Source organism: Ranitomeya variabilis, chromosome 4 (assembly GCF_051348905.1).
Source record: "Ranitomeya variabilis isolate aRanVar5 chromosome 4, aRanVar5.hap1, whole genome shotgun sequence".
NCBI lineage: Eukaryota > Metazoa > Chordata > Amphibia > Anura > Dendrobatidae > Ranitomeya > Ranitomeya variabilis.
Window position 1 is genome coordinate 658,889,640 of NC_135235.1, and position 24,814 is coordinate 658,914,453.

At 41.8% G+C, this 24,814-nt stretch overlaps 2 protein-coding genes across 2 annotated transcripts in view; both read left to right on the forward strand.

The window, feature by feature from the left end:
• LOC143767495 (uncharacterized) overlaps positions 1-23,195 on the forward strand; it is a 62,799-nt gene extending 39,604 nt beyond the window's left edge. The window contains exons 2-7 of the mRNA XM_077255884.1: positions 17,036-17,180; positions 17,305-17,484; positions 17,568-17,691; positions 17,771-17,868; positions 18,067-18,157; positions 20,094-23,195. Coding sequence (XP_077111999.1) covers positions 17,036-17,180; positions 17,305-17,484; positions 17,568-17,691; positions 17,771-17,868; positions 18,067-18,157; positions 20,094-20,779 — 1,324 coding nt within the window. The 3' untranslated portion in view covers positions 20,780-23,195. The remainder of the gene's footprint in view (positions 1-17,035; positions 17,181-17,304; positions 17,485-17,567; positions 17,692-17,770; positions 17,869-18,066; positions 18,158-20,093) is intronic.
• The window catches only part of LOC143767471 (uncharacterized), a 432,524-nt gene that overhangs the window by 2,888 nt on the left and 404,822 nt on the right, over positions 1-24,814 (forward strand). The gene's annotated exons all lie outside the window — the stretch shown is intronic.

The window sequence follows — 24,814 nt, forward strand, 5'->3', positions numbered from 1 at the left end:
CTCGAAACGGAAGGACCACGATATGACTTTTTGAGCGCAAAAATGTCTGGAATCGCAAGCGAACTCCATGTCAGGTTTAGAAAGCCCCTGATGTGCCTAAACAGTGGAAACCCCTCACAAGTGACCCCATTTTTTAAACTAGCCCCAAAGTAATGTATATAATTGTTTGGTGAGCACATTTGAACCCCCAGGTGTTTCACAGAAGTTTATAGCGTAGAGCCGTGAAAAGAAATAAAATACATTTTCCCACAAAAATGTTATTTTAGGCCCAATTGTCAGCCTGTCAGCCCGACTGACATGGATGAACACTTAACCCATCTTTTAAATATGTTTTTAAAGCAAGGCTACCACCCCACCTCCATTGATGATCATATCATTAGAGTCAAAGGGATCTCTAGTATTCAATTGCTTCAATACGGAGAAAAAGATGAAATCGTGTATCTCTTGTGGTGACCTACAACTGACACCTTGAGGTACTGAGAAAAACTACTAAAAAACTTCACCACATCCTAGACAAGGATGACCGGCTAAAGACAATATTCAAAGACCCTTCCTTGTTGTGCTGCAGGCAATCTCCATATTTATGAAACATCATGATCTGAAGTTCAATGCCCTTGGATACACCAAGAGGAACTTATACTTGAAATGTGAAGAGCTGCAAAACCTGCACTCATGTGGAGACCAAAGACAGGATACAGATTCCCAACACAGCAGGACATTTAGACTATGTACTCACTTTTCGGATTTGTGTGTGTGGATTTTTCTGCACCTGCGGATTTACCGCAGATTTCCTGAGTTTTTTGTGCGGATTTCACCTGCGGTTTTACTCCTGCGGATTCCTATTGAGGAGCAGGTGTAAAACGCTGCGGAATCCGCACAAAGAATTGACATGCTGCTGAAAATACACCGCAGCGTTTCCGGTAGTTTACATGGTAGTGTAAACCTGATGGAAAACTGCTGCGGATCCGCAGGCAGATCCGCACCGTGTGCACATAGCCTTAGCATTCTGGGATATTCACATGTTCCTCTTCCAATGTGGTGTACTTAATTCTGTGCACCATATGTCGTATTGGAGGTCTTTATGTGGGAGAAACAGGACAGAAATTGAGCAAAATTTTTTACCGGTGGTCAAACATTTCTGTGGTCAAGGACACAACATAAACAATATAAAAATTGTCATACTAAGCCTATAACGACCACCAATACTCCTTTCAATGGCGGCAGTTAAGGGCACTTATTCCTCAGTGCCGCTTTTTACCGGCGCTGAGAAATAAGTGTATAGCACCCCCCAGCGTTGGAAATTCTCCGGGGTCTCGGCTACTGGGGGTAGCTGAGACCCCGGAGAACATGACTCAGGTCAGTTTTTACCGACCCCAGTGTTGCCATCACCGTTATTCACAAAATAATGGTGACCGCCAAAAAAAATCAGATTTCCCATAAAATTTTTCTGTCCTCTGATGTGATCTAGCACATCAGAGGAGAGAAATTGGGATCCCCGAGCCCCCCCGGTGTCCCTGGAACCTCCTGTATCCCCCAGTGTTGTCCCGCTGCGTAAGCATTTTCTTCCTGGAAGAAAATGGTGGGCGCATGTGCAGTGTGCCCACGAGATCTGCCAGCCTGCACTTGGAAAAAATAGGAAATTGGTTAATTTTGATCACTGTGATAGACCCTATCACAGCCATAAAATAAAAAAAATAGTAAAGCAAACCCCCCTTTATCATCAAAATAATAAAATTTAAAAAAAGTTTTTTTTCATTAGGGTTATGGTTGGGGTTATAGTTGGTTATAGTTAGGGTTGGGTTAGGGTTGGGGCTAAGGTAATGGTTGGGTTAGGGTTGGGGCAATGGTTAGGGTTGGGGCTAGGGTTAGGGTTGTGTTGGGGTTAGGGTGGTGTTGTGGTTAGGGTTGAGATTAGGGTTCGGGGTGTGTAGGGGTTAGGGCTGTGTTAGTGTTGGAGTTAGAATTGGGGGGTTTCCATTGTTTAGGTACATCAGGGGGTCTGCAAACATGACATGGCGCCCGCCATTGATTCCAGCTAATTTTGCGTTCAAAAAGTAAAATGGCGCTCCCTCCTTTCTGAGCCCTGCCATGCGCCCAAACAGTGGCTTTCCCCCATAAACCGGGTATCAGCATACTAGGGAGAAATTGCACAACATTTTGTGGTCCGTTTTCTCCTGATACTCTTGTGAAAATAAAATAGTTTAGTTCCAAAGTAAATTTTTTGTGAAAAAAATTAAAATGTTAATTTTTTCCTTCCACATTGCTTAAGTTCTCGTGAACCACCTGAAGTGTTAATAAACTTATTAAATGTGGTTTTGTGCACCTTGAGGGGTGCAGTTTTTAGAATGATGTCACTTTTGGGTATTTTCTGCTATATTGCAGTATTTGCTCAGTATTTGATGCAGGTAAAATCTGCACCAAACCTGCATCTGAGGTCACTGGCAGGTCAACTGCATTTTTATGCTTTTTACCGCATACGTTTTTTGATGCTTTTTTCATTGCATGCGTTTTTTTTCTGTCAGTTGAAATAAAGCTAATTGAAAGTTGGCATTACGCCACCATCCAGCATGACATCCAGATGTAGCAGAGCTTGTAGATGACCATCGGAGGTAACTCGGTCTCCGGTGATCATCTGCACTGCAGTTCTCACTATCAGCTGATCAGTTGACAGTGAGAACTTTGCTAGTGACCGGAGATAACCCCCAGTCACGTGCACGGCAGTTCTCGCTGTCAACTGATATCATCGCGAGAACTACAGTGGACGCAAAGTTTCGGCTGTGGCACAAGGTAGGACATTATATAAATTAGTTCACACGCGTAGTAAGATGTGTTTCTGCACTTATTACGCATGTGACTATAAAGATGATGCGGTTTTACCGCATCTAATGATAGTGAATGGGAAATTTATGTTGTGTCTCCGCAACATAAATAGACATGCTGCAGTCTGGAAAGGCGCGTCGCATGTCCGTTTACGTAGGGAGCCGCTGGCGTCTTTTAACGCATAGTGGAGATGGGATTTCTTGAAATCCCCTCCGCTATGCTGTAACACCTGGACTCTGCGGGGTTGACACTGCAGGTGAACCCAGCATCAAACCCGCAGCGGTTACGGACTGTGGAAACATACCCTTAGTCATCAGCAAATACCATAACACTGTATAAATATTATCGAATCTCAGACGAAGTGTACAAATTTCTAAAATTGCAAAGAAAGAACCCATCATAATTTTTTTTTTTTTTTTAATTATTTAAATTTGATATAAATTCAAAACACATCAGATTGTATACTGGTGCTTCTTATTCACTACCGCCAAAAAACCCAATTCCCGGTGCTAACCTGTATTTTCTATACACTCATTTAGGCCATCAGGCTTGAGTGTGGATAACTTTAAATATCCAAAAAGATTCCCTGTTGCTCAATCTCTGCGGTCTGTTTGTTCTATTATGATTAATTTGAAGTTGGTAGGATCTTTATGGTGTTTAGTTGAAAAATGTCTGGAGAGACTATGCTGCATGATGCCAGTTCTTATATTGTACCTGTGCCCATTCATTCTTTTGTGTATGGCCTGAGTGATTCGCCCTACGTATTGTAACCTGCATTCGCATTCCAACAGGTAGATCACAAATTTAGAATTGGAATGGACGTCCTGCTTGGTCGTAAATGATTTCCCTGTTGAAAATGAAAAGTTTTTTTTCTCCATGTCTCAACATCTTGCAACACGAACAGCCTTTTCCGTTGTATCTATAGGAACCATTGATTCCACTGCTAAGTGTAGAAAACAAAGATGGGGTTTTTGACTGGTGGTGCCCTATTCTTCTTGACCTGGTTAGCCAACTGAAAATTGTTGAATAGAAAGGAAAAGGATTTTCTTGACATCAGGCAATTCCAGCTGCCATTTTTCTACTACCTGCTGAAGGTACATAATAGCCTTACCAATCCCGCCGGTAGTCAACTTGTATGGGGAATCCAATCACTCGCAGCCAACTTATCCAATAATGTTGATCTTTCTGCAGTCCTGTGTTCTAAGGCTAGTTTCATATTTGCGTCTATGTGTGCAGCATATCAACCACAAGTGCATGCTAACGCGGCGCTTTTTATCCACATCAGCTTATGCAAGACTGCAAAATAAACCTCAGCGTTTACATGCGTTTGCGCTTGTTATGCGCATGCGTTAGATTGGAAAATGCTTTTCCAGGAGAATTTCCTTGACACAAGCCATGCCCAATGGGCGTGTCTCATGGAAATTCTGTATAAAGACCCTTGTACAGATGAAATCCTCATCTTTTGCTGCTGTGTCCAGCGTCAAGATGGATCTTCGCATGGAGAGTTTCGGAATCTGAATTTGGATGTGAACGTGTTTCTTGCCTTTGCATTTGCTTGTGAACAAGAAAGGAAAAGACAAAGACAGAGAATAGGTCCTTGTCGATTGTTGAAGTCCGAGAGAGACGTGGAGCCTACCACTCCTTATATAGTGAGCTCCGTGAAAACCCGAAAAAATATTTTGAGTACACGAGGATGTCTCAACAGAGCTTCAGTGATTTGCTGGTACGTGTACAAGGAGACATCAGCAGGAAGGACACACAGCTACGTAGAGCAATTCCTGCTGAGGAACGTCTGCTGGTGACCCTAAAGTACGTAATTTTTTAAAAGAAACGCCTGTCATAAATATTACTTTTCTGCCATGTACTTATTTCTTTTTTCTGTTCGGTGGAACACCTGTTATAAATATTATTGTTCTAAAAGCCATGGACTTAATGTTTTTTTCCTTTCTCTTTTTGGCAGATTCCTGGCTACCGGAGAGAGCTTATCATCGCTCCATTTCCAATTCCGGAATGGAATTTCGACACTTTCTGGGATTCTTGCAGACACCTGCCGGGATTTGTGAGACGTTCTGTGTGAGGAATTTATCCCCCTACCCACCCTTGAAATCTGGCAGGAAAATGCATAACATTTCTTGGAAATTTGTAATTTCCCAAACTGTTTAGGAGCTGTGGACGGAAAACATATTAGAATTACCAAACCGTCTGGAACTGGATTCGAGTCCTTTAATTATAAAAAATATTTTTCCATAGTGCTCATGGCGATTGCAGCTGCGGACTGTAGATTTGTCGCCATTGACATTAGATCTTTTGGACAAGGTAATGCCTCGCAGACATTTAAAAACTCGGACATTAGCAAATGCTTGTATGGGAACAATTTCAATTTCCCATTGCCACAACCTCTTCCCAACAGTGAAGGCCCACCAATGCCATTTGTTGTGGTTGGGGATGATGCGTTTCAGATGTGTGCAAACCTCCTTAAACCATATTCCAGTCAGGACTTGAACCACACAAAAAGAATTTTTAACTACCGACTGACAAGGGCACGAAGAACTGTTGAGTGTGCCTTTGGTTTGCTGGTATCGAAATGGCGCATTTTGGGAACAGCCATTAATTTCAAAATTGATACAATCAATGAGGTTGTCAAAGCGCGTGTGGTTCTGCACAATTACATCATGGCTAAAGAGCGACCCACGGTAGAACTTGATGAACCTGGCAAGATGAAATGGTTTAAGCCAGTAAAATGTTCCTGTATTGTTATGTACCTGGAATGTTATGTGCCTGGAATGTTAAAATGTACCTGTTACGTTTGCTGACAATAAAGCACCTATAGTGAAACGCCTGTTCCAAGTGCCCTCTACAAGGTGATCACCGGGCCACAACTACAGTCTTTATTCCACTCTCTGTCTCATACAGATTGGGCATAATCCACTCCCTGTCTCATGCAGATTGTGTTATGTCACCCATGCTTTACACTACACCTCTTCTCTCTGTCAGTGCTATGGTAGGTGACATCGGATTAGCTCCATCATCTCTTCAGTCTGCTTTAATCTATAGTCCAATAGATTAATGCAGACTGAAGAGACGATGGAGCTAATCCACCTCATATCTTTACTCACCTGCTCGTATGTCAGAACTAGTGCACTCAGGATGCAGAAAACCCATGTAGTAAACATTGCGGCAACACAGGTGCAAAAGACTGATGACATGACCGCTCATAGTCTGCCAATTCATGGAGGTGTGATTGCTCAGTGTCGTTCTGAGCAGTGGTCTCATCAGTGTTTTTCAACCATGTTTACTTCATGGGTTTGCTGCATCCTGAGTGCACTAGTGCTGACACCTGGGCAGGTGAGCATTGCTGACCCCTGACCCTTTGTGCTGTATTAATTATTTTTTTTGGAGAATTTTCAGTCCTCTTTGTGTTTTTGCCACCTCATAGCTCCATGACAGACGCAAGAAGCAAAGCTGCAGTTGTGTAAAGCAAAGAAAGAAAAGGAGGAGCAGACTGTGTCTGTCATGGAACTATGAGGTGGCAAAAACACAAAGCTTTACACTGCAGCAAAGTTGCTTCTTGAGTGAATACTTCTATAGCGGTGATGGCGACGTGTGTGTTCACAGCGCATGGTGTGTGTTGACGGCGACGAAGGAGACAAAGAACAAGCAGTGACAGGGAAAATAAAAACCCACAAATTTATTTTACAACACAGCAATTAACTTTTACGATAGAATGAGGGCGAAATGTTATGGACCTGAGGATGTGTGGAGCTGGGATGATTTGGTAGATGTGGATGATGAAGGGTTCCAGGGGAAGGGCCTACTAAATGTGTGGGGTATGGGAGGTCAGGGATGGAAGTAGTTAAGATGGCGGCAACACAGGTGTAGAAATACCGATGAGGCAGCCACTCACAACCTACCAAATTAATGGTCTTGTAAACTGTGGTGTCTGTTCACATGGGATGCATCTTAATAGCGCTGGGCAGCCCGCCTGAGCTAATAGAAGGGCGTCACTAATAGGCTGTTAACCTTGATGCTGTGCATTCCCATTGTGTGAACAGCGCCACATACAAGTCTCTAATGTGCAGTCATATGCCAAGCAGCCCCCCCTCCATTAATTTGGTAATTTAAGTAGGTTGTGAGTGGCTGCCTCATCGGTATTTCTGCACCTGTGTTGCCGCCATCTTAACCACATGGGTCCACTGCATTTGTTTGGAAGCCCAGGCAGGTAAGCATCTCCTACCCTTTTTGCTATTTTTCAGGGATGGAAGTAGACACATTAGGAGTGGAAGCATGGGACGGGAGAGACACATTGGAAGGGAGAGGCAAACTGGACAACAGAGACACATTGGGAGGTGAGGGTGGAGGTAGTTTGACATTTTTGTTGCCACGACTCTTCTTTTTGGATTTCTGTCCCATCTTAGGTGGCTGCCTTCTTTTTTTGTGTCTCCTTGGGAGGGTGGGAGTGGTGGGTTCAGCATGGCGTGCAGTCCCAGGACTCTGCATTGTCGATGTGGACAGCCGTGCAGGATCTGGACCCGACCTGGTGGTGGCGGTGGACAGCCGTGCAGGATCTGGACCCGACCTGGTGGTGGCAGTGGATAGCCGTGCAGGATCTGGACCCGACCTGGTGGTGGCAGTGGATAGCCGGGCAGGATCTGGACCTGGCATAGTCGTGGCAGTGGACGGCCATGCAGGAGCAGGACTGGGCCTGGTGGTGGCGGTGGACTGGCGTTCAGCAGGACTGGGCATGGTGGTGGCCGTACAATGGTATGCAGCAGAACTCGGTGAAGACCTGAAGCGGGATAGTGGTGGCACAGGCAGAAATGCCACGTGTGGCTGCTGGAAGTACCGAGTCTGCTGCATAGCCTGAATGTAAGCAGCATTGCAGGCCTGCATCACATTAAGCTGGAGTTCAGGCGTAAGGTGTTCCGACATGCACCGCTCTATCGCAGTAAAAAAAATGTTATGCCGGTCTCTGAAAGTCGGCTTCCAGGTGGTCAAGGTGTCTGTTGACATCCTGGAAAAGTGTGTTTATATGGGTGAAACCACTTTCCAGTCTATCTCCGAGCGCCTTCAGGCCATTCTGGAACACCGAGCTCAAGTGAACAAACTCGAGCATGAGTGTCCTGTCCAAGGCCTTCTGCCGCTGGCGGGAAGACCCCGAAAAAACAGTGGCAGAGGCCTGGGACAGGGGAACACCTGAAGGACCAGCTGCCTGTTCTCCAGCCTGTGAAGCCTGCCCATTTGCTCCATCGCTGGTGGATGGCTGGGACTGTTCCGTTGCTGTTCGATGAGGGGCAGCTCCAGAGGACGATCTAGGTTTAAGGGTACTGCTCCAGGTTCTGTGTGGAAAAGAAATGAAAAACATTACTATAAAAAAATTACAATTGTAAAAGCGCCAGCATATCCTGTGGAATAGAAAAAATCAAATTAGGGAATACAACACAATGGAAAACAACACAAAAATACTTACGTTCGCTGAGCAAGGACAGGCCTCAGGAAAGACTGCTTCCTATGGTACTTGTATTTCCTGATCCTTGCAGCAGCACCACTGTGAACTTGGATCTCCTGTCTCAGGTCCTTATTGAAGCGATCCTTCATCGAACACCAACTGGTTCTGACTTTGTTCACTGTGAAGGGGGAAAAAAAGAAATTGTTAAAAAATGCTCTTTAGGCTGGGATCACACAACTGTGTGTGATGCAAGGAACTTGCAGTAGTTTCTCGCATCACACATGGTTGTGTGATCACGGCCTACAGGTTCACTATCGCGTCAGACCACATTGCAATACTTACGAAAATCCTTTCGGACTCATGGCGTGGTGTTGTCGCAGTCATCCATCAGCAATTGGACCACTTCATTCCACAGCCACCAAATCACCACAGCGTTCAAGTGCTGCTGCTCCCGGGTGTCCCACAACGGAACTCTCTCTTCCACCCACATTATGATGAGGTTATTGTCGAGGAATTCTTGCTCCCGTTGTGGAACCTAGAAATGAAAGAAAGACATTAATGTTGTAAAGATAAAACACTTTAAAACAAAAACAGTCAACAAGAACAAAAACCGGTCAAGAATACTTACACACTTTCTTGCCACCGGAACTTGGGCCTGGGTCTGCTGCTCCTGCTCGTCTGCACTTGAAGTGTTCTGTAAAGAAAAAACATGATTTTACCACATGTGTAATTAGTGACAGTGAATACTTAGGCCTCTTTGACACTTACGTCTTTGAGCTCCCATCGAAATCTGTCGATTTTTGAAAAAACAGGATCCAGCAAATTTTTCTACTGGATCCTGTTTTTTCTCACAGACTTGTATTAGCGACGGATTGTGATGGATGGCCATCCGTTTCATCCGTCGTGCACTGGATCCGTTGGAAAATCGCGGTCCGTCGGGCGGGGACAACGCACATAGAAACATTTTTTGTGTACGCTGACCGTCAAAAGCAGGAATCCAGCGACGGATGCCGTCTTTTGAAACTCAGCATGCGTGGAAGAATTTCCAGTCAGGGAAATTCTCTCTCGCTCTCTCTTTTTACTATTGATGCTGCCTATGCAGCATCAATTATTACAAGATATAATGTTAAAAAAAAGATAAAAAATCGCAATATTCTCACCTTCCGGCGTCCCGCACAGTGATGCTTGCGATGCACCCGGCAGCTGGCGTTCCCAGTAATACATTGTGAAATGACCCGATGACGTCATGGTGAGAGACTGCGACGTCATCAGAGGTCATTGCACGCAAGGTATTAGGGTATGTTTCCATGTTCAAGAAACGCTGCGTTTTTGACGCTGCGTTTTTCCGCAGCGTCAAAAACGCAGCGTCCAGATGTTACAGCATAGTGGAGGGGATTTCATGAAATCCCAACTCCACTATGCGTTAAAAAACGCATGTGTTTTTGCCGTGAAAACACACATGCGGTGCGTTTTTTCAAAACGCAGCATGTTGCTACAATGAGCAAAACACGCAGGAACACCGTAGGTGACCTGCCAGTGACCTCAGGTGCAGTTTTGGTCAGGATTTTACCTGCATAAAATCCTGACCAAAGCCTGAAGCAATCCTGAACGTGGACACATACCCTTACTGGGAACCGCCAGCTGCCGGGAGCATCGGTAACACTGCGCAGGACGCCGGAAGGTAAGAATATTGCAATTTTTTTTTTTAATTATTATTAACCTGGGTTGTGTTGTGTATGCGTTTTCGCAGCGGAAAACTGCTGCGAAGACGCATACACAAGAGGTGCACATAGCCTCGATGGGTCCATCAGAAAACCGGGCCCAGTGCACCCGTTTTTTACAATCTGCACAGGATCCGTCTTTTCAACATTTTGACGGATCCTGTGCAGATTGTAAAAACGGAAGTGTGAAAGAGGCCTTACCAATCAGTAGCAAATGTACTCACTTCAGTCTCATGTCCACTCTGTGAGATCTGCACTGGAGGACATGGCTATAGCTGCAAGAGAGACAGAAGTGATTACAGACTGCAGGGAGAAAAACAGACAGGCAGACATATAGCTTGTATACTTACATTTTGTAAATTTCTGAGTCTTCACAGAATCTGACTGCTTGCAATCTCTTCCAAAGGCTTGAGAGTCCTGGAGGGTCCATTGTCAACACCCTCTTTTAAAAGCTTTGTGCGTGGGGGGGGGTGGCTTAAACCAGTTCCTGGACATGTTTAACCATAAATATGCATGCGTGCACAAACGCAATCGTACGCATGTCCTTGCGTACTTATGTGTTCCCATAGACTGTAATGCGTTGTTTTGATGCACTCTATCTGCAAGAGTCTACATGCATATGGCCGTGGAAATTTGACGCCTCAAAAAATGCAACATGTTGCGTTGGCCGCGCCGCCCCGCCGCACACCGCGACACGACGCATGCCTACGCATCCGCAGGCGAACTCATGCAAACGCATGTCCCTACGTACACCATGTTAAAGATATGTACATTGGATGCATGCGGGTGTATGCGGATGAAACGCTGCGTTCACAGGCGCAAGTGTGAAACCAGCCTAAAGCTGCCCTCTCATTTGAGATATTCCACTGATCTCATTATGGATCTCAAGAAACTCAAATTACCTAAAGTTTTTGCATTCATGACATTCGATGTAGCAGCCCTTTAATTCACTGTCTTATCCAATTGGAGTAAAAAGTGGAATTATAAAACCTAACGTAATATTTAATTTTAAAATGGATAAACAAACATTACAACATCAATACAAATATACAAAAGTACAAAAATTCTCTGAGTACACAGACTATTAATAATCCTATAGCTGTAACAAAGTATTATTTTTGCCTGAGTATATTAAATGGTTGTTATATTAACCTCTTCATGCCGCAGCCATTTTTTGTTTTTGCGTTTCTGTTTTTGGCTCCCCTTATTCCCAAAGCCATAACTTTTTTTTATTTTTCCTATTTTTCCTATTTTTTCTATATTTCATATAGAAATATGGCTAAGTGCGGTGAAATTGCAAAAAAAAAGTGCAATTCCGCAAGTGTGTTTTGGATTTATTTTTGCCATGTTCATCAAATGCTAAAACTGGCCTGCCATTATGATTCTACAGGTCATTATGATTTCGGAGATACCAAACATGTCTAGATTGTTTGTTATTTAAAAGGTGAAAAAAAAAAAAAAAAAATTGCGTCATTTTCCGAGACCTGTAGCGTTTCTATTTTTCGTGATCTGGGGCTGGCTGAGGGCTTATTTTTTTCATGCCGAACTGCCGAAATGATACCATTTTGGTGTATATATGTTCTTTTGATCACCTGTTATTGCATTTTAATGCAATGTTGCTGCGACCAAAATGTCATTCTGGCATTTTCTTTTCGCTACGCCATTTACCGATCAGATTAATTCTTTTTATAGCTTGATAGAGCGGGCAATTCTGAACGTGGCGATAACAAATGTGTCATTTTTTTACTGTTTTATTTTGAAAGAGGCGAATGGCGGTGATTTAATCTTTTATTTTTTTAATATTTTTAGAAACTTTTTTTTTTTACTTTTTGCATGCTTCAATAGTCTCCATAGGAGACTAGAAGCTGCAGTTGTCCAATTGCCTCTGCTACACACAGGCAATGATCAGATCGCCTGTGTGTAGCAGAAATGCTCACTTCCTATGAGCGCCGACCACCGGGTAGCTCTAATAGCTATCGGGTTTTGACAACCATAGCGTTCTGCTGGAGACCTCTGGTTGTCATGCCAACCCATTGGTGACCCGCGATCGTGTGACGGGGTCACCAATGAGCGGGATTGGTGACTTTCTTCCAGCAGGATCACATTAAATGCTGCTGTCAGAGATGGACAACAGCATTTAACGGGTGGAGCCGCTGGTGGATCGTGATTCCACCCATAGATGTTGTGGGCACATGTCAGCTGTCCTAGATCTCCAATAAACAACTAGAATACACTATCCTTAACCCCTTCCCCCCGAAGCCTGTTTTCACCTTCCTGATCAGGTCAATTTTTTTAATTTTTCAATTCTGACCACTGTCAATTTAATTTATGAGGTTATAACTCTGGAATGCTTCAATGGATCCCACTGATTCTGAGATTGTTTTTTCATGACTTTTTGTACTTCATGATAGTGGTAACATTTCTTTCATATAGCTTACGTCTATTTTGTAAAAAATCGGAAATTTGGCGAAAATGTTGCAATTTTCATACTTTTAATTTTTATGCCCTTAAATCAGAGAGATATATCACACAAAATAATTAAAAAATAACATTTCCAACATGTCTACTTTACATCAGCACAATTTTTGAAAGCATAATTTTTTTGTTATGAAGTTATAAGGGTTAAAAGTTGACCAACGATCTCTAATTTTTATAACAAAATTTGCAAAACCATTTTTTTAGGGACCACTTCACATTTGAAGTGACTTTGGGGGATCTTTATGAAAGAAAATACCCAAAGGTGACACTGTTTTAAAATCAAGGTGCTCAAAACCACTTTCAAGAAGTATATTAACCCTTCAGGTGCTTCACATTAATTGATGGAATGTGGAAGGAAAAAATAAACATTTAACTTTCTTTCACAAAAGTTTTCCTTTAGATCTAATCTTTTTTACTATTGCAAGGGTAACCGTAGGAAATGGACCTTATAAGCAATTTGTTGTGCAATTTCTCCTGAGCATGCCGATACCCCATATGTGGAGGAAAACCACTGTTTGGGTGCATGGCAGGGAAGGAGCGCAATTTGACTTTTTGAATGCAAAGTTTGCTAAAATAATTACTAGGTGCCATGTTGCGTTTCGAGATCCCTTGATGTGCCTAAACAGTGGAACCCCCCCCAAGAGACACCATTTTGGAAACTAGACCCCTCAGGAAACTTATCTAGATGTGTATTGAGCACCTTAAAACCCCAGGTGCTTCACAGATGTTTATATCGGTGAGCCGTGAAAAAAAAAAAAAATCAAAATTTTCCCACAAAAATTTTACTTAACTCCAAATTTTTAATTTTCACAAGGGAAATAGGAGAAAATGGACCGTAAAATTTGGACCGTATGTGGTTGAAAACTACTTTTGAGGCACAGTGCAAATCTCAGAAGGGAAGGAGCGCCATATTACAGTTCAAATTGTGCTGCACTGGTTTGAGGGTACCATGTCACATTGGAAGAGCCTCTGAGGTGCCAGAACAGCAGAACCCCATATAAGTGACCCCATTTTACAACCAAAACATCTCAATGAATTCATCTAGGGGTGCAGTGATTATATTGACACCACAAGTGTGTCAGAATTTTATACCACTGGGCAGTGAAGGAAAATTAATTTTCATTTTTACCACCAAGATTGTGTGGTAGCCCCAAGCTTCATATTTGCATACTGAGAAATGGGTAAAAATGGCACCAAAATTTGTCCCACAATTTCTGCTAAATGTAGAAATACCTCATATGTGGCTGTAGAGTACTGCTTAGCCACACTGCGAGACTCGGAGGGAAATGAGCCCTATTTGTCTCCTGGAGCGCAGATTTTCCTAGAATAGCTTGCAGACTCCATATACAGAGCTCCTAAGTGCCAGAAAAGTAGAACCCCCTCAAGTGACCCCGTTTTGGATATTATACCATTTTGGGAATTTATCTACAGGTGTAGTGATGATTTTGACTCCATGGATATTTTCCAGAAACAAGCAGTAGTGGATGTTGCGGAATGAAAATTGCAAATCTGCTATTGTAGTGCCCAGTACGTTGTAGTGCCCAGTACTGTGTGCCCAGCTTGTGCTTCTGGAGACATGCACCAGTAAATTAGGCAGGCTCTCATCGCTAAAGAAGTGCCAAACGTGTGGGTGCTAAATGTGATTTAAGCACACTGTGGGGCTTGGAAGGGAGAGGGGCATTTTGATTTGGGAGTGCATAATTTACTGCATTTCTTTTGGGGCTGTGGAGCCATTGCGCTTTTCCAGAGACTTTGTACTTCCAGTAACATGAAAGTGCCCTATATTTCAATTGACAGATGACGGACCTAAGTCGGGATTTGCATTTTATTGTGGACTGAGTTGAAGTTTTTATTGGGATCATTTTACATCATGTTTATCTTGTGCTCTATGCTACGCACTTACATCGGTGTTGTCACGTACCCACTTCTCAGCGCGTGACTTGGGGTTGCGCCAGCAAGCGTTAATCTATCTCCTCTCACTCAGTCCAGCATTCACCTCTGTTCTATGCTGCAATGGGAGCATAAATCACACCCCGACACAGTCCACACACCCCGCTCATACACGCTGCCCCCACTCACCGAACACACGGGCGATGAGTCCCGAAAATACTACTGCTATAGTCTGCCAATCAGCAGAGTCACACACTCTAAGGCTATGGATACTTTAGAGCCTATAAAGGTTAAAACTTATCAAAGTTTTAAGCTTTAATAGAAAAAGTACAGTGCTTACAATAAAAGGTGTAAATATGTGGAAATAAAAAGTGACATACAAATAAGCAAAAGCAGTGGTAAAATAAAAGGGAGAAAACTTACAGAAATATCGAACCTTGTAGTCAGGTATTCTGCCCCTGAGGGAGGGGGAAATATGGAATGGATCACATCAGCTTGGGCTGCCTTCACTGTGAACATCTTTCTATGTGTACAGGCCTAATTTATAGAGTTAACTTGGAGGTCAGATTTCGAGACCAGCCTCTCAGGTTAATAATCTAATCTTTGGTTTGTGACTGGATCCTGGCTATTTTACTAATAATTTTAATACATTATTTTTCTTTGAACACTATTCGTGTAATCTGTCTTTCTCTGAGTAAATATACAGTGTCTCTGCAATTGATGTATCTGTTCAAAGGAGTCAGAAGGTGTGAAGTGTCTCAGCAAGGCCCCCTGGGGTGACTGGAGCCAGGAAACTGCCTTTCTCAGGATAACATATGTTGTGACCTTTGTGAGAGCTGTAGTCTCAGGACAAATGTCAATTACTGCTGGTCATACATATACATATCCCACTACAGGTGTATCCATCTAAATCTCAGTAGAAACCGGATCCATTCACTATAATGAGGCAGCAGAGTTAATCTGGACTTCTTCAGGCCTCTGTTCAGCAGTGTCCTTCTTTTCAGAAGTGCACAGACCACGCTTTTATGCATTCCTAAAGTTGCAGACAACGCCAGATCACAGGCAAACAGACAACATCCAGAGTGCCAATATCTGCCTCATTATAAAGAATCTTCTGCCTTGGGTTCTGTCTGAATCACGTTTTTCAGAGATATACATGGAAAACCCGGTGAAAGTGCTCATCGTAAAGTGCTGGATAAATATGCGCCGAGCCTTAATGCGAACTTTGGGGGGCAGAATGAACAAATCAACAGCAGGTTAAGAATTGGTTTTATCTATTATGCTGTTCCTTGTGCAGTATAAATGATTAGACGACTTGATTCTTTGGGTCGGTGAGATTACAATGATACCAGATTTATATCGGGTTTTTATGTTTGGCTGCTGTCACACACTAAAAGACGATTTTTTTGCAAACATTAGTTTTTATATCGCCATATTTTAAGAGGTATAATTTTTCCATAATTCTGCTGTCAGAGTCTTTCTAGGGCTTGTATTTTATGGGACGAGTTGATGTTTTTATTGCTACCATTTTTGGGCACATGACATTTTTTGATTGCTTTCTATTCCTATATTTGGGTGGCAATATATACAAAAAACAGCAATTCAGGAATTGTTGTTTTTTTATGCCATTTTGCATGTGGTAAAATTGATAAATTATTCGGGTCAGTATGGTTACAGCGATACCACAGTTATATATTTTTTTTGTTTTGGCGCTGGTATACAATAAAATATTTTGTAGAAAAAAATATTTTTGAACTGCTGTTTTTTGAGAGCTATAACTTTTTTTATTTTGAAACTGCTGGAATTGTATGATGATGTGTTTTTTGTGGGACAAGATGTCCTTTTCAGCTATACGATTTTCATTTACAATCATCTTTTTGATCCCTTTTTATTCTACTTTTTGTTCAGCGATATGATGAAAAAGCATAATTTTTGGCCTTTTTTTAATGGTGCTCACTGAAGGTGTTAACTAGTGTGATAGTTTCATAGGTTCAGTCGTTCTGAACGCGATGGTTCCAAACGTGTAATTTTTTTTAACATAAAAATACTTATTTATGGGTACAATATATATCTTTTTTTACTTTGTGATTTTGATTTTTTTTTTGTATTTTTACAGATTTTTTTTTTTACTTTTTTACTGGAGAAGATCTGTATGAAAGAGTGGGCCAAAATCCCTGCTGCAGTGTATGCAGACTTGGTCAAGAACTACATGAAACCTCTGACCTCTGTACCAAATATAAAGTTGTTTTTTTTATTGCATCAAATAATTATTTCATGTAATAAAATGTAAAAAAAATATAAATTGTAAATATCATTCAATGTGATTTTAAGATTGTCTCTCACTGTTGAAGTGTACCTAAGATAATAATTACAGACCTCTCCATTTTTTGTAGGTGTTAAAACTTGCAAAATCGTCAGTGTATCAAAAACGTATTTTCCCCACTGTATATGTTATTTATCAGTGATTCCATTCCCCATATTTAGCACACAATTGACAGGTTTGCTGCTTGTTGTGGATTTCCCTCTCCTTCTCATACACCTTCTCCTCTCTTGGGAGCTCTGGTGTTTGTCTATATTTATCCTCATTATATATACTGTATGTTTCTCATTATTTCCAGTAATTATATTATTGCATGGGATCTTTATGATGTTATATTGTCGTCATCTTCTTCCCTTTCAGGTCCCTACAATATCTGATCCTCTCAGTGGAGATCTTCTATATAAAAATAATTCCTTATTTGAACTATCAAGAGATGGATAGGATAAAATTGCTAGAGAAGATATTACACCTCACCCTAGAGATCCTCTTTCGGCTTACTGGAGAGGTGAGAGATTCTGATGACTCACATTACATCATTCTTATCTATGGGAATAACAAACAGAACTGGAGAGGTGAGGACTCTGGAAATGTCTGTATTGAAATGTATTAATGTGTCTCTCCATAACCAGGATTACACAGTAGTGAAGAAGACCTCTAGTGAGTTCTACCAGGACCCTGTGTCTGAGGGATGGGGAAGAGCCCTGAACCAAATCAGGAGGCCTCCACCTTACCCCAAGATACATGAGGACATTAATGACCAGAAGATCCTAGAACCCGCCTACAAGATGATTGAGCTGCTGACTGGAGAGGTGACACTGCTGGGAATGCTGGAACTTTATACAGTAACGCTATGAAGGGTTCGGGGTGATGACGGTATCATTGTATGTGTCAGGTTCCTATAAGGTGTCAGGATATCACTGTCTATTTCTCCATGGAGGAGTGGGATTATTTAGAAGGACACAAAGATCTGTACAAGGACGTCATGATGGAGATTCCCCAGCCCCTCACATCACCAGGTAATAGGACTAAATACAGGCAGGCTATAATTATCTGTATGTAAAGAATGAATACAGTTTCTGTATGTGTTTCCTCCAGTTCTATCCAGTAAGAGGACAACATCGGTGAAATGTCCTCATCCTCTTCTTCCACAGGAGTGTGAACAAGAAAATCCTAAGGTTCCTCAGGATCATCAGGTAGATGGAGAGAAGGTGTCATGAGATCTCCCCTATGATGTGTAGACGGCTGTGAAGGTCTTGTGTTCAGTCTTGTTTTATCCACCAGTATTATATGTTTTATACTTCTGTAATGAGAACGGTGGAGATGGCAGGATTAGAGCTGATCATAGATGTGACTTCTCCATCTGTCTGTGACTTTTACAGTTTTTATTTCAGGGTGAAGATCTGACCCATATTAAAACCACAGAGACACATGGGAGGGGTGATGAGTGGTGTAAAGAGGAGATTCCTACAGATAATCGCCCAGGTGAGTAGTAACCACTAAATGCAGACAGGTCACAGATTCTGCTCAGTCATGGCTGACACTTCTTTATTTGCAATGTTTTCCTGTCATATCACAATTAAAGGTCACCGTTCTGCCTCTAGACCACTCTATGCTCCTCCACCCAAAACTGTCCCCGGTAGTTTGAGCATTTATGTAAGAACTTGCAGTGCAGTCATCCATTGTTGAATCTACGAGGCCAGAAAATAAAAATTCCACCTTATTAGTAGAATAAATTAACTGTAATAATTTTTAAACTTGGCCAAGTGTGAATTTCTGTACAACAACAGCAGAGTTTTCCTTTATTCTGACTCTTCACTTTCTGTGAGAAAAGAACTGTCCAACTTCAAAGAATTTCATGATAAACTACATGAAAAAAACATTACACCTATGTCACGATGTGTCTCTAAGCTTTGCGTGGTTGATGGCTCTTATGGCTCCTTGTCATGAATTTCATGATGTTTTAAGAAAATTATTTGATATAGAAGATCTCCACTGAGCGAATCCAATATTGTAGGGACCTGAATAGGGAGACGATGACGATGTAACATCATAAAGAATCTTGTGTAATAATACAATTACTGGAGATAATAAGGGGAAACCTAAAATGAGGATAAATGCAGACTGTAATTACACAGAGATGTCACAGTTTTCTCTACAGTTATTGCAGAAGATCCTCTCATTTAATCGCTTTCTACAACTCCAGTTTTGTTCCTAACCAGGCCCCATATTTCACATCGACATGTGTCACTTTATGTAGTAATAATTTTAAAATCTTAACTTGATTCAAGTGATTTTTTTTTTTTCTGTGACACATTTTGTTAGTGGTCATTTCGGGATAATTTGTTTTGAGTTTATTTATGGAAAAATCTGAAATTCGCCAAATATTTAGAAGAATTAGAAAGTTCAAACATTGATTTTCTATGCCATTAAAAAAAGTAATACCACACAAAATATTTAATAACTGGAATCCATCTTCTGCTTTTCTCCGACAGCATTTCTTAAACATCCTTTTATTTGTTAGGACTTTAAAAATCTTAAACAACCAATTATCATATGTCCAAGGAAATTCACAAAACCTATTTTTTGGGGACCAAATCACTTTTATAGTAACTTGGATGGCCTATGTTTTAGAAAATTGCACCCCTCATAGTATCAAAAACCACATTCAGGAGATTTAACCTTTTAGGTGTTTTACTAACTATTGAAATAGCCCCAAGTTCTTCAATTTTACAAAGGGTAATAGAAAAAAATGGATTACACAATATATTTTAGAACTTCTTCTAAGCAAGACAATATCATACTGTTTGGGCACATGGCAGGGTTCTGAAGGCAAGGAGCGCCATTTGGCTTTGGGAATGCAGATTTTCATGTAATAGTTGCGAGCACAATTTGTGGATCATCTAAGGTGCCAGAATGGCAGAAAAACAGTAGAAAACCCTCATAAAATTAACTCAAACTCCCTCAGTGTATTTATCTTTAGGAGTAGTGATTATTTTTACTCGACAGATATTTTCTGGAAACTAGCACACAATGAATGTTGGAGAGTGACAATTGCAAATATACCATTTTAGTGCCCAATAAGTGGTGCCCAGCTTGTGCTTCTGGAGATCCGCACACTGTAAATGTTTAGGTGGGTTCTTCCCGATACTGCAATGTGTACATGTGTACACTAACCGCTTTTGGACAAACTGTAAGACTCAGGAGCAAGGGGAACATTTGTCTATATGAACACATATTTTGCTGGATTGGTTTATGGAAGACATGTTGCTTTTCAAGGTCTGTTAGATTTTTAACTGTTTTTGTCTTAGTAAATAATTGAATTTTGCTACATAACTTGCAATTTATTTGGGTATTTTAAAAATGTTATAAAAATATAATTCATCATAATTTATTTAAACATAATTTTGATTCTTGGCAGATGGCTGTACCAGGAGATCAGATGGGCAATTCGCATCTTCAATTTTTAAGTCAGATGACCTTGATATCAATAAGGATATAACTTACATCTATGCCACAAGTCCAGATATACCATCACCCTTTAAAAACAAAGATCTATCATCATATTCTTTTAAACAGGTCACATCTTCTGATTCATCACAGACTATTAAGAAGCATAAAAGTCACAAAAATGATGTTGAAAATGAAAGTGCTCTGACAGAAAACAAGCAATTTTCAAGTTTGGAATATGAAAAAAGTTTTCCTCTCCAAATGTCATTTGTTACACATCCAAAATTTGACATAGAGGAGAAAAGATTTTCTTCTTCAGAATGTGGGAAACATATTAACCAGAAATTTGAGGATGTTAGCCAAAAAAGAGTTCATGCAGTGGAGAAGCCATTTTCATGTTCAGATTGTGGGAAAAGTTATGCAAGTAAGCCAAATCTTGTTACACATCAGAGAATTCACACAGGGGAGAAACCTTATGCATGTCCAGAATGTGGTAGACGTTTTGCAGATAATTCAAATTTTTTTAGACATCGGAGAACTCATACAGGAGAGATGCCATATTCGTGTTCAAAATGTGGGAAATGTTTTACCAATAAAAGGAGTCTTACTAGACATGAAATAGCTCACAAAGGGAAAAGTCAGTCTCATCCGTATTAGGTAGGAAATATTTTACTATAAAATCATGTTTTGTTGAAAACCTGCACAGGAAGAAACCATTTATTTTTGACAAACTGTACAAGAAAAAACATAACAGAGAGACAAAGTAATGAAAAATAAGTAAATGAGAAAACAAATTAGAACTTACATTTGAATTAAAACATATTCAGTTGTTTATATATATCTGATATCTGAAAAGCAAATTAAATGCAATATTCTATGTACATTGAATATTTCATATCCCTATTGAAAATTATCATTTATACACTACGGTTCAAAAGTTTAGGGTCACCCAGACAATTTTGTGTTTTCCATGAAAGCTCATACTTTTATTAATCAAATGAGTTGCCAAATTAATTGAAAATCTAGTCCAAACATTGACAAGGTTCGAAAGAAAGATTTTTATTTTTTATTCTCCTTCAAACTTTGCTTTCGTCAAAGAATGCTCCCTTTGCAACAACTACAGCATTGCAGACCTTTGGCATTCTAGCAGTTAATTTGCTGAGGTAATCTGGAGAAATTTCACCCCATGCTTCCAGAAGCTCCTCATACAAGTTGGTTTGGCTTGATGGGCACTTTCTGCGCACCATACGGTCAAGCTGCTCCCACAAGAGCTCAATGGGGTTGAGATCTGGTGACTGCGCTGGCTACTCCATTACAAATAGAATACCAGCTGCATGCTTCTTCCCTAAATAGGTCTTACATAATTTGGAGGTGTGCTTTGAGTCATTGTCCTGTTGTAGGATGAAACTGGCTCCAATCAAGCGCTGTCCACAGGGTATGGCATGGCGTTGCAAAATGGAATGATAGCCTTCCTTATTCAATATACCTTTTACCTTGTACAAATCTCCCACTTTACCAGCAGCAAAGCAACCCCAGACCATCACATTACCTCCACAATGCTTGACAGATGGCATCAGGCACTCTTCCAGCATCTTTTCAGTTGTTCTGCGTCACACAAATTTTCTTCTGTGTGACTCAAACACCTCAAACTTGGATTCGTCTGTCCATAACACTTTTTTCCAATCTTCCTCTGTCCAATGTCTGTGTTCTTTTGCCCATATTAATCTTTTCCTTTTATTAGCCAGTCTCAGATATGGTTTTTTCTTTGTCATTCTGCCCTGAAGGCCAGCATCCCGGAGTCGCCTCTTCACTGTAGACATTGACACTGGCGTTTGCGTGTACTTTTTAATGAAGCTGCCAGATGAGGACCTGTGAAGTGTCGATTTCTCAAACTACAGACTCTAATGTACTTGTCTTGTTGCTCTGTTGTGCAGTGTGGCCTCCCACTTCTCTTTCTACTCTGGTTAGAGCTTGTTTGTACTTTCCTCTGAAGGGAGTAGGACACACCGTTGTTGGAAATCTTCAGTTTCTTCGCAATTTCTCACATGGAATAGCCTTCATTTCAAAAAACAATAATAGACTGGTGAGTTTCACATGAAAGTTCTTTTTTTCTGGCCATTTTGAGAGTTTAATGGAACCTACAAATGTAATGCTCCAGATTCTCAACTAGCTCAAAGGAAAGTCATGTTTATAGGTTCTCTAATCAGCCAAACTGTTTTCAGCTGTACTAACATACTTGCACAAGGGTTTTCAAGGATATTCTAACCATCCATTAGCCTTCTTACACTGTTTGCAAACACAAAGTACCATAAGAACACTGGAGTGATTGTTGTTGGAAATGGGCCTCTATACACCTTTGAAGATATTGCATTACAAGCTGTGGATAAATATTAGGGCTACATACATTTCTCAGGGTATGTTCCCATGGTCAGTAAACACTGCGGGTTGGACACTGCATACACCTGCAGCATCCAACCCACAGCATTCAAATGTCACAGCATAGTGGATAGGATTTCAAGAAGTCAATTATGTGTGCACCGACACCAGAGGCTTACCTGCGGAGACGGACATGCGGTGCATCTTTCCAGACCGCAGCATGTCTATTTATCTTGTGGAGACGCGAGTCTCCGCAAGATAAATTTCACCCATACAATGTATTGGGCACAGTGATTCCGCACGGTTCAGTGAACACATGCGGAATTACCTGCGTTCAAAAGCCGCAGTGCTTTGGACTCAGCAGACATGTGCTGCGTCCAAAGTGCTGCCAATTAATGACCGTGGGAACGTAGCCTTAGTGTACTTTATACAGAAGAACAGCGATATCGCCATAGTTCTTTATACAATGATATATAGGTCCTCCTATTTAGGCAGTTTTTATTTTACTCACAAGACCACGTATCATTTCTACATGCTGGAGGTCAGGATTCACTCATTTTTGGCTCTGGCATTGCTTTTAGAATAAATCCCTTTTTCATACAGTCCTGTAGTAATGACCTTGTTAATCATGTTTTGTAGGAGGGTTCATCTGAATCCATCTAAATGTTTTCAATAAAGAATCAATAAACCAACTACCGCAGTTTTACCGTGTGTGTCCAGTGTCAGTTCTTCTACATACCCTGATAAAAAAATAATCTCCAGCCAAACCTGCCGATTTATGATTTTACAATTGTAATAGCCTTATTCCATAAAATCCTGTTTTGTGCAAAAAAAGCACCCCCTCAGCTAATACACAAGTCATTGTCCCAGAAAGACGGCGGAGCAGCGGGTCACAGAGGCAGAAGCCGGCAGCTGCGGCTAAAGCCTGTGCCCACTACTAAAGCTAAATGAATATTCACTGCGCTGGGAGTGAATATTCATTTCTCTTATAGCGCGCACAGTTACAGCAGCAGCCACCGGCTTCCAGTACACATCCTACTTACCTTACCTGCGTGCTCTCACTGCATCTCATTCCAACGTCCGTGGCATACCTGGATGACATTGCCATCTTCAGTCTCTCCTGGGAGGAACACCTGCAGCATCTCCAGGAGGTGCTCAGGCGCATCCATCAAGCAGGCCTGACCATCAAACCGGAAAAGTGCCCGATGGGCATGAGCGAGGTCCACTACCTGGGGCATCGGGTAGGTGGGGTTTCCCTGAGGCCAGAGCCTGGGAAAGTGGATGCAACTGCATCCTGGCCCACCCCCAGGACCAAGAAGCAAGTGATGTCCTTCCTGGGCACTGCAAGGTACTATAGACGCTTTGTACAAAACTATAGCAGCCCTGCACAGCCCTTGACGGACCTCACAAGAATAAAGCTACCCCAAACAGTCGACTGGACAAAAGGCTGTGAGGTGGCTATTCGGGCTTTGAAAACTGCCCTGAGCAGTTCTCCTGTGCTAAAAGCCATTGACAGCAGTCGGCAGTTCCTGGTACAGATTGATGCCAGTGAGTTTGGCCTCGGTGCAGTGCTCAGCCAGGTGTATGCGGGGAACCAAGAGCACACCATGTACCTGAACCGGAAGCTTCTGCCGAGGGAAGTGGCCTATTCCACCAACAAGGAGTGCCTGGCCATGGTTTGGGCCCTGCTATGTTTGCAGCCCTACCTGTACGGATGCACCTTCACCGTGGTGACCATCCACAACCCCCTGAGCTGACTGCACACTGTATCCGGTACCAACGGAAGGTTGCTGGGCTGGAGCCTTGCCCTCAAGCAGGACGACTTTACAGTCAAATACAAAAAGGGCAGCGAGCATGGCAATGCAGACAAGTTGTCCCACTGTGGCGAGCCTGCCGAGGTGCGCATGGAGGTGTACTGAGAGGTCCTGCCTCTGTAGCGCAGTCTGAAAGGGGGAGGTGTACCGATGAATATGCCCATATTCAAAGTATGCTTCTGCAACTTTCCACTGCATTCACTGGTACAAGCCCAAAGCATTTTGCAGGCACAGGCTGCGTGTAATTCTGTCTCTCTCTAACCCCCATTAGGTCTGTGTAAAGAACACAAGCTGCAGCTGCTATTCCCCGACGGCCCCCCTTCGCCTGCACAAAGCAGCTCTCCTCACTCCTCCTTCAGGAATGTGTTGGTGATCAGGAAATCAGTCCTTTATACCAAAGCACATGGGACACTCTTTGTTCTTGAAAACGTAAATAACTTGACCCCAAGTAGTGATATAGGAACCAGCAGAATCAGACAAATGGATTTCTACTTAACCAGGT